Source organism: Chroicocephalus ridibundus, chromosome 12 (assembly GCF_963924245.1).
Source record: "Chroicocephalus ridibundus chromosome 12, bChrRid1.1, whole genome shotgun sequence".
In the NCBI taxonomy this organism is placed as follows: Eukaryota; Metazoa; Chordata; class Aves; order Charadriiformes; family Laridae; genus Chroicocephalus; species Chroicocephalus ridibundus.
Genome location: NC_086295.1, coordinates 10869688 through 10879927, shown reverse-complemented (window position 1 = coordinate 10879927; position 10240 = coordinate 10869688). Strand labels below are relative to the sequence as shown.

Genomic DNA, 10240 nt, shown 5'->3' with positions numbered 1-10240 from the left:
TTCTGAGTTGCTAAGGAAAAATCTAAGGGAAAAAAAAAATCTGTACTAGAGAAAAGATTGTTATAAGCAAATTGTTTCATTTCTTAGTTTCTTTTGCTAAGTGGAACAATTTTCTCACATTATAGCAAAAACACTTCTGTTTTCTTCAAGAAGCAAATCCCAAATTTCTGTACAGAACTACTGTGACAACAATAAAGAGGAGCTTCATTCCTAAATTCCCAATATACACAAAAGAGCGCAAAAATGACATGAATCCTTAAATTCCAAACACACACCTTTACACATAATTGCAAAAAACAATGTTCTCTTCCCTCATCCTGCAGTTATTAGGGGGGCAAAGTAGATATTTTAACAACTCACAATACAATAATGATACATGGAAAGCCACCCTACACCAAAATGAAATAGGTCCTGGACGGTTCCTGACACGCTGGTGCGAGGTGAGGTCTTCTTCTGACTCGCCCAGGGAAGTGGTTTCCCATAGAGGCAGAATGATCACTTAACGTCTTGTGCTCTTAAAAGTTATCACATGGATATTTTCCAAAGTGGATGCAAAATTCTAAGACCTCGTAACACTGTAGTTTGCTGAAAACCGGTGTTGACTAGTGAGGCCGAATTGGCTGTTCAAAGAATTTTTTACAGTCACTTGAGGGTTACTGGTGGTTGACACTTGTTTTATTTGGCAAGAGCCTAAGCGTTTGGCTCATGTGTAATCTTTTTCCTTTTGTTCCTGTCCAGATTGTCTCTTGCAAGTCTGGGGCAAGCGTCCGTGGGCTGGTTTCTTGGCCACCGCAGGTTATGAATATCTACTTTGCTCCCAAGATGACAGTGGCAATAAGTATTGTTAATGTCTTACAGTCAGCGTGTCACTTATCACAAAACACTTGATGGACTTTTACAAATTATTTTCAGGAAATAAGAGAATTGCTTCACCTGCCATTGAAATGCAACTGTGGCTGGGATGGAGAGCAAGACTGCTTGATGGTACGCAGCTAAACCACACCGGGGCTTACAGGACAAGGCTACGATATCCAGCTGAAGCAACTAGAAGAATTTGGACAGAAAAGGTAAAATTATCCAAAAGAAGCTTAGGCCACAGTGTCAGAAGTATTACTATTACCTTAGGGAATACTCATTATTAGTTTGTTCATTTTTCTGTAACGAATCCAACTGGTCTGGACCTTGGGTGTATGTGCTACCAGCACAGCAATGTTTCCAGAAGCATGGCGCGAGGTTCATGGCACCCAACTTCAATCATTCCTAACACAGGAGCCTCTGCCGGAGAATCCCTTTACAGTCAATGGCCAGAAATAGTCACATAGAATCATAGAATAGAAAATCATAGAATGTATTGGGTTGGAAGGGACCTTTAAAAGTCATCTAGTCCAACCCCCCCTGCAGTAAGCAGGGACGTCTTCAACTAGATCAGAAGTTAAAGACCATCATCTTGGGAGGCATTCATCCCCCTCTGAGGTAGGTGTCTTCCTCAGAGGACTATGCTGAGATAAGAGCCACTTTCTGGAAGTGCCTAATTGTCCCTGTTAATCCTAAAAGGACCTTAGAGGAGCGGCTCACATAGGGTGTCTGTGGTACAGGCATGTAGATTCAGGTAGGTGAATCTCAGCCTATAAGAAAACTGGCCCAGCAGAAAGAAGGTTGTTTTTTTTCCTTGAATGCCCTTCTCTTCCTGGATTTCCTTTCAATGTTCTGGCCCGACTCAACAAACGGTTGCACTTGCACATAACACAGATTAGCGTTGCACTGCTATATTTAACTACAGATTCTTTAAAGATGCTAAACATTAACCTGTACCTAACACTTCACCAAACAAGAATAAATTAGCGTCGAGGAAAAGCAAATTAATTTGCCTCTAAGAATCTGTTTTGTTAAATGCCCTGGAGAGGTATTAAATTTAGCTTGCTGCAATGCCAAAGCAATTTCTGTTGGCACTTTCCCAACACAGTGCATACAGCCGCGGAGCTCCCACTGCCTGTGCTGTTTCAGGGTCCCAGGATTTCTTTGGCAGGCTTGTTCTTCTTTGCAGGTGCAGGGAGACTGTTCAGATCTTCATGTTCGGTGACAACGTGATCGGAGCTGTCATGAGAACAGTCCTTCGTAACGCTGTAGTACACCGGGGCAGTGTATGGCGCGGGGTTCTCAGTACTCTTCTCTTCACACTTGCATAACTTCCTAAAGGCAGCCCTGAATTTCTGTGACATGAGGTTGTAGATGATGGGGTTGATGGCACTGTTCAGGTAGATGCACATGCGGCAGAAGAGAAGGAACCAGATGTTCAGGTACGGGGGGTCCATGAAGGAGTTCACCACCACCAGTGTGCGATAAGGCATCCACAGAAGGGCAAAGAGGACCACCACGACAGCCAGCATTTTGGTGACCTTGCCAGGGGGGATATGCAAAAAGAGAAACAGTTAGATGATGCCACATCTCCAGCAGAGCTTTCCCACCTGGAGAAATGGTGCAGACAGATAATTCAGTCTACATATTGCTTAGCTCTTTCTTTAAGTGTTCCAAATAGGCACCCAAACCATGGGACTATTCCTCTCTGAATCCATTTTGCTCATGAAATAATCTTGCATGAATAAACCCTTAAATGACAGGTTTTCACCTACCATTGAAGAACATTTAAAGGTCTTTAGGGCAAGCATCCACCAGCAAATCTGAAAATTGCACATAACAATAAATCAATGGGGAGAATAACTCATGCAAAAGTGGGGTCCTAACTTTTGGGGGTGCCATGGGGTATATCCCAACTCCCTGCCGAGGATCTTCTGGTTTCCTGTGCCAGCTATGCTGTTCCCAGGGATATGCTCCTGGTACGGAGCAGCACTGAGAGCAGAGGAGACTGCCTGGAGTCTTACAGAAATTCCTACTTGCGCTGATATGGGAGTTACTTAGCTAATTGGCATGGGTTATTTTAATTTGCAGCACACTAGGGAAGTACTACATTAACATAATAGGAACAAGAAGATATTGAGAATTCAGAAGTGAGCAGTAATTGCCCTCAGCTCGACTCAAGCTTGTTTAAGAAAATCGGGTTTTGTACTGAAACTTCAGTGATCCTAATAATTTCAACAGCTATTTCTGGTAGGCGACAATTGTCCTCCAGCAAATACTTACAGAATACACATGTCCCCACGGAGGAAAGTATGAGTAAACAGTGATGCCACACGCATATTAAGGCAGTGGCGTTTCCAACGTCAGAAGGGGAGTTGTGCAATGACTCCAGTTCTCGATATGGAAATAAGCACTTGGCTCGTGTTCACAGTCTCTCAGCTTTTCGTGGAGTGGTGTTTTTTTTTTTTACTTAGTCATGAGTAACTATGCCTTCCTGTAATGCTTTGACTAGAAATTGGGGATGGTTGGTAGCGGCAACAAAACTTTCCCTACAAGAAAGGGGCTATTGTCAAGCTGAGGCCAAAATAGAAGTGGTTTGCTGTGTGAGGACACTTCCCAGAATAACATCTTGCAGTGATATGGTCAGTGCTGAGGCTGTTGCTAAGACTTCAGCATGTTTGCTGCCACAATTTGTTGCCTTTTGGGAAAGATGTGAGAGATTGTACAAGATGTGTCAGTAAAAGGTAGCTTCAGAGCTTTTCAATGCCTCTTACAAGGGCTGGCTGCATGCAGAAGAGTAAGAGCCTTCTCAGAAGCTTTTGGTTTCAAACCACCCTACCTAGCGTGCAACTGCTCGGGTGATAATCTGGTTGATAGAAATACTCCTGAACAGGTAGGCTTGGAGTGGAGAGCAGCTGCTTGGCGCACAGTTGACCATGGTCAAAATCTCTACGTACCAGCATGGTTGTAGCTGCTGGGACAATAAACCCCTGAGCTTCTATACGCTTAGCCCTGCGCTCTGGCAGGTCTCCCTTCTGCTGGGAGAAAGCTAACAGATTAATACTGCTCACGTGCTTTCTCCTGAGACTGAAACATCTTTGGCTTTTTTACTGTTGGAATTCTCTGCCTTGTTTTACTGTTCAGGAGCCCACGGTGATGGTGAACAGTGATCTGAACTCTGCACGGAGTGACAACACCAGGGGGAGCGTATCCTTATAAGGCTGAAAAGTAAGTTCATTCCGGTCCTTTCTGAGACCAAAAGAAATGTTGTTGGGAAAAGAACCAGTGATTCATCTGCTTTTTAGCCATAACTGTCCCTGCTTTTTCCCTGGTTGTTATGGAAATGCCGGCGGTGCCAGCGAGCGCTCGCTCAGCTCCTGCCTGAGCAATCTCCCAACGCCTCCCTCCAGTCCCCAGAAGACCACACAGGGCTCTCATCCACAGAGCGTTTGCTGCTACGTGTCCCACAGCCCTGCGACAAAGCGATCTTTGTCCTGGGAGGGGAAACCGGCTGGAAACAGCACCATGAGGATTTATTACCTCCGTCTCACTAAACGCCTTCAGTGCTCCCCGAGGACGCTGCATCCAGACCACAAACTGGGATGGGCAGCCCTGCCCTGAGCTTGCTGTAAGATTGAAATTTGCCTTTGAAAGTCAACTATCTGTACTGGCCGTGTTCTCCTGAGTGCGACTTTAGCAAAGTTGTGTTGACACAGGATGTCTCCTCTGGATAAAACCTAACAGTCTATCCCAAACTCGCTCTCATATCTCCATCGTGGGGAAAGAAATCTCCAGCGCTGTCTGCGTGCCTGGCTAAAACCTGTCTCCATGCCTTTCCTCACTCCACCTTGCTGAAGCGAGTAACTATACCACACTTGAGGTGCTCTGAACTTACTACTTCTGGTGCTCATCTAAAAAATGAACCTAATCAGCACCGAGGAGTGTTTGGGACATTTATCCCTAACTGAACTGGTCCTGAATTATGCCCCAAAGAAACCAGCTGCACTCAAAAAAAGCCAGAGCTTTGCTGTGGCCTCGAGGCATCCCTCAGGGAAGCACTACTTCAGGGACAGCAATTTTTCCGACAAGTGTTTTGCAACAACTCTGTTGTACATAGTGTGTGCACCCAACAGCTGTAAAGGAGCTATGGATAGAAGCAAGACAAGGGTTTGTAGACAGGACAGGATGTTTTACTAGAACTGTTGATATTTAGCTGAAAAACCACTTTTGAGCACATAAGCCAGTGCTGTTGCTGGATGGCCAAGGATATCTGCTGTACAGACCCCTGACGACATCCTGGGTCCCTCTGCCAAAGCAAAGGGGCAGCTCATCTTCCACCTCCATGGGTCAAGCCTGCTGTAACTCCCAGAGCAAACCCACTGTGAGCGTCCTTCTTGCTCCGTACAAGATGGTCGGCATCTTGCATCCCCGCACAGCCCTTCCAACCCATCCCCTCTCGCAGTGCTGTGTCCAGCCTCTGCCCCTGTCCTGGAGGCCACAGACTCTTCTCCCCATCCAGTGCTACCCCTCCTTGTCCAGGAACCACCATCCTGAGCTGCAGCATCCTTTCTTAGGAATCCCACTCCCTCTAGTGGCCCCTCTCCGGCGGGTGAAATATGCGCTTGGAGGTGGCTGGTGTTTGTATCTATGGCCCTTTCTTCTATAAGTGATAAATACAGCAAAACTCACGCCTTGCATTGTCCTGCTCTGGACTTATGTGTTTTAGAGGCACCAGTGAAGAAACAGCATCATCTTCATGCTCTGAAAAGCAAGCGGTGCAGCACTAGGGCTGCGTAGGAGCACACCCACAGCAAAACACCCCCAGCCATCCAGGCTCTTTATAGTCCAGGGAGAAAAATGGGCAACTATGGGGTAACCCCTTTTGGACATCTCCCAGGGGACTCTGGGCGTGGGGCCTGGAAGGGCCGGTCCCTCTATAAAGAGAGGCCAGAGGAGGAGTGCTGACATGGATGCCTGTATTGTGGTCCTGAGCTACACACACCCATCACCTGTCCTCCCACCCTGCTCTGCTCTCCTGGCCAACAGATCCTCCAGAAGCCAAACCCACCCTCTCACGCCACTGGTCTGTGATGGGAATCCGGCAGACTGCGCACCATCACCCCAACAAACTCAAAAGGTGTTTGAAGGGTTGGGGTCCTGTTTTGCCACACGACTGGGACGCAACCTGCTGTCTGCAGGGTCCTGTGAAGCTCTCACTGCAGAGGTGAAGCCTGTCAGACAGCAACACTATTGCTGTTTCGGACCAAACTCGCAAACCTGATTTGTAGCGGCATCTTTAGTGGTTTAGTCTACACGGCAATTGCAGTTTAAACAAGCTGCACCTGCGCTTTAGTCTTCCCCACTGGTAGCACATGCATGACTTTCACAGCCTCCTCATCACCCTGCCAGATTGGAGACCACCAGCATTTGTCATTTGAGCAGTTTCCGATGCTGTGTCCTCATTTCTGATGCTCAGGACAAGACCCTTTACCCAGGCGCCCCATGGAATTCCTGGTGACACTTTCAAGGGCTGTCAGCACTTCTCAGGAGAGCATGAGAAGTCAATGGCATTACCTGTCAGGCTGCCCTTTCCTTTCCCTACTGGCCAAGGGTGATTAATGAGCAAGGAAACCTGCTTATGAGCTCCTCAGCCAGCATCACCTATTATCAAGCAGTGTCCGAGTTGAGCGCCATGTGTGTTTCTTCTTTCTATAAGTTTCCTCTGGTTTTGAGGGCAGTGATGCCATGGCTATCAGAAAATCAGAGAGGAAACCTTTCCTCTGGTGAAGACGACACAGGACACAGGTGTCCAAGCTGCTTCTTTTTAGGTCTCATACTTGCCCACTGCATGGGGGCTTTTTGCCATTGATTTCCTTGGAGGTGAACCTCTCCTGGAGAAGACCAGGTAGGTCCCTTCTGTGCCTCTCTCTTGCCTTTGCTAAAGCCACGTTGGTGGGGTGTCCCACGGACCCGGGTGCTGGAGGTGCTGAGGGGGCCATAGTCCCCCCAGACTCTGCCCTGCCCCTTCACATGGGCACACGCAACTCATGCAGCTCTGCTGGAATGAATGGATTTAGCTACCTTCTTTCTCACATCAAAATCCCTTTCTTAATGATCTGCCCATTCCCCAGCGCCCAGCCCATGCCTCCCCTCTGCTCTGCACCCACCGCCCTGCTGGGGTCCTGCACACTGCAGCATCTCCCCAAAATATCTTTCCTGTGGCCCTGGCTGCCCCTGCTAGGGAGACAAATTGAAGGCAGAATCAGTGCTGACCCCTTGGGGTCTCTGGAGGCCTCTTTCCTCTCTGGGTGGTTGGGTTGTTGTTTTTTCCCTCATAACCATATGCAGAATCATGATTCACTGCAGCTCCTGCTCCTCAATCCATTGCACCACCAGTAAAAACCTCCGGCTGGATTTCAGTGCTAAGGTAGATGCTCTGACAGGACCTGGGTTTGTTATGCTCGAAGCACTCCTCCACACACTGCCCAGAACTCTCATCAAAATAGCTGTGTGGTTTTACGTCGCTTTGGTGCACAGAAAACTTATTTCTGCACCAAGCATCCAGCAGATCCCCTCAGCAATTAATCAAAAGGTTAAAGTTGAACACCTGGTTTTGTCCCCTCTGATTTTTATGGACAACCATATAAATTTCCCTCTGATTATATATCAAATGAAGCGATCTTGTCCTATGCCATATGGAACTTGTGAAAGATGTTTACGGAAAAAGTTGGGTTGCGGCCACCTCTGGGGTGCAGCACCAACCCGTGCGGCAGCCGGCTAGCCCACAATGCCACCTGGGGCACAGCTGGAGTTACTTCCTCTGTCACTCTCAACACTGTTTGCTTTGAAGGGCTGCTGGTGTGAAATCAGAAGGAAGCATTCAACAAATCATAGCTGGAAGCCCTGGGAAATTGCTTTACAGTTTAAAAACTCGGTGCCATCTTTATTCCTAATGATGCCGGCTCTGCGATGTCAGGCCAGCCAGGCGAAGTCTCTGCATGCCAAGATATTTCAGGAGGTAATGATGATCTTGAGAAAATCCCCAGTGTAACAGAAAAGAGAGCACAAGATGCTTCCAGGAGCTGGAGCACCCGTCATCCAGCCCCATAAGGACTGACGGCCTCGGACACTCATCCTAATGAGGCTGGAGCACGCTGTGTGCAGCACGGCCACTCAGCGGCACAGCCCCGCAGCCGTGGCTCTGGAAGCGGAGGTCCATCAACCCACACCTTTAGGTACTGCCTTGTAGTATCTCGAAGCCTCGCTGCCGGACACCCTGCCGAGGCTCCGGCAGCAGCCAGCAACCCTGGGAGAGCAGGCAAGTAATTTTGCAGAAGTCAGGATTTGCTTTAAACCTTTCTGTGCCAGAGCAGAAGGGAGAAAAAAAAGCTGAACTGAAAAGATTTAGAAGTTCATGAAGAAATACACGTTCTCTGGGCTGTTTGCTTCCCCTCTGCGACTGAATCGTCTCTCCTGGGGAATGGAGGTTCCTGTGCAAGTCGGGCAGTGAGATACTGAGTTGGAAAAACAAGTGCTTTAAGACAGGCTGAAGCATATTTCAGGCTGTCTGGAAATCAGGTCCTGCTCACTCCAAATGACAACAGAACTGGTGATTTCAGAGACTTAAGCCAGATTCCCAGATTCAGCCCTTTCCTTTAAAATAGTCCATGCCTTTGCCTATGCAAAGTTTGAAATTGGAATGGGCTGGTCTCCTGCAAATGGCCAGCGAGCAGGCAACAGTGTCCCAGGTCCCGAATCTGACCTGTCCAAGGAGATGGGGCAAGAGACTGATTGTCCATTTGGACAGAGAAAGAGGAGGACCGACGGCAGGAGGTAGGAGGAGAATCATAGAATCACCTAGGTTGGAAGGGACCTTTCAGATCATCTAGTCCAACCATCAACCTACTCTGACAAAAAAACATCACTAAACCACATCTCTAAGCACTATGTCTACCCGTCTTTTAAACACCTCCAGGGATGGTGAGTCGACCACTTCTCTGGGCAGCCTGTTCCATAAGAACGGAGAAGAGACGGGGAGCGAGCAGGAAGCTGAATGACGGAGGAGTCACAGAGGCAAACACACCACTATGATGCTGAGGTGCCTTCCCTGCCTGCAGGGACCAGGGGGCTGCAGCTCACGAGGCAGGGGTTCACACCAGCTCTTCCCTCCCTTTGCTCCTCTAAACCTGAGGTCGCCTGCCCAGGACTCTGCCTCAGACGTGAGTCCCACCGGCATAATGTGACTCCCCTCCTCGGGGACGCAATCAGTAATTAGTTATCCAGCAAACATCCCTGCACTCCTGCCCCTCCCGAGGGATGCTGGAGCCCTGTCTCGCTCCGCTGAGCTCAGCCAAAGCAGGGGGAGCGCATCTGTGCTGCCAGAACCCATCTGGGCTTGGCGGGCGGGGGGGGGGGGGCTTCTGTGCAGCAAACCAACCCTCTCCACTACCTCCACAAAGGGAAGCAAAATACTGGGGCACCCCACCCCCTGCCAGAATGTCCCTCAAAGCACTGAGCCCCTGACAGCGCTGCCTGCAGCCCAGCATGCCCCAGCCCGGCGGGGAGCCCCTACCTGCTTGCGGGAGCTCAGGGCCCCCTTGTTGCTCCGGCAGGAGAGCTTGAGGGAGCCACCCTGGTGTGTGGAGCCCAGGCAGGAGTGCTGCGGGGTGGCAGGCAGGGGGCTCATGAAGAGGATGCGGGCGATGAGGCCGTAGAGGACAGTTGCCAGTCCCAATGGGATGACATAGAAGACAGCAAAATCCAAAAAGTAAATGGGCATGTAAAGGCTTCTGGAGACGCGGTAGCCGCAGCTGACCTGTGCCCCATCCGAGAAGGTGACCTGGGTCGTGTCCACCAGGAAGAACCACATGAGGCAATAGAGGGAGGTGAAGAGCCACAGCGAGGTGATGATGCGCTTGGCGCGGGACACGGTGCACAGGAGCTGCGCTTTGATGGCGTGGCAGATCGCGATGTAACGCTCCACCGTGAAGGCGGTGATGGACCAGGCAGAGATGTTGATGCCCAAGTACTGCAAGTAGGTGATGCAGAGGCAGCCGGCGTAGCCGTACACCCAAGAAGCCACCACTTCTGAGATGTTGGGCAGCCCGGCCGCCAGCAGCACGATGAGGTCAGCCACTGCCAGGCTCACCAGGTAGCAGTTGGTGGGGGTCACCATGTGCTTGGTGCGCAGCACCACCAGCACCACCATCACGTTGCCCGCGATGCCCACCCCGCAGATGAGCAGCACCAGCAGGATGGTGACCACCTGCAGCTCCAGCGGCTGCCGGGGCATCCTGCCCAGGGTCTGGTTGCCGCTGCCGCCCAGCGCGGCTCCGGGGCTGGCCGAGCCGTTCTCCATCGGCCCCGCCAAAGCCAAAGCTCCGCG

General features: G+C 49.9%; 1 protein-coding gene across 1 annotated transcript; it reads right to left on the bottom strand.

The window, feature by feature from the left end:
* Nucleotides 1-208: 208 nt before the first annotated feature.
* LOC134522642 (thyrotropin-releasing hormone receptor-like) lies at nt 209-10213 on the bottom strand. Its single transcript, XM_063350461.1, has 2 exons — nt 9428-10213; nt 209-2396 (listed from the first exon to the last, which is right to left on the bottom strand). The coding sequence occupies exons 1-2, from the start codon at nt 10211-10213 to the stop codon at nt 2001-2003; spliced, it is 1182 nt and encodes a 393-aa protein (XP_063206531.1). The 3' UTR covers nt 209-2000.
* Between the last annotated feature and the right edge of the window lie 27 nt (nt 10214-10240).

What these genes read in the sequence shown, in the direction of transcription:
- LOC134522642 (XM_063350461.1), bottom strand. Translation starts at nt 10,213, where the DNA reads ATGGAGAACGGCTCGGCCAGCCCCGGAGCCGCGCTGGGCGGCAGCGGC. An exon ending in CCCTGAGCTCCCGCAAGCAG is followed by an intron (nt 2,397 to 9,427) that starts GTAGGGGCTCCC and finishes CCCCCTGGCAAG; the next exon opens with GTCACCAAAATGCTGGCTGT.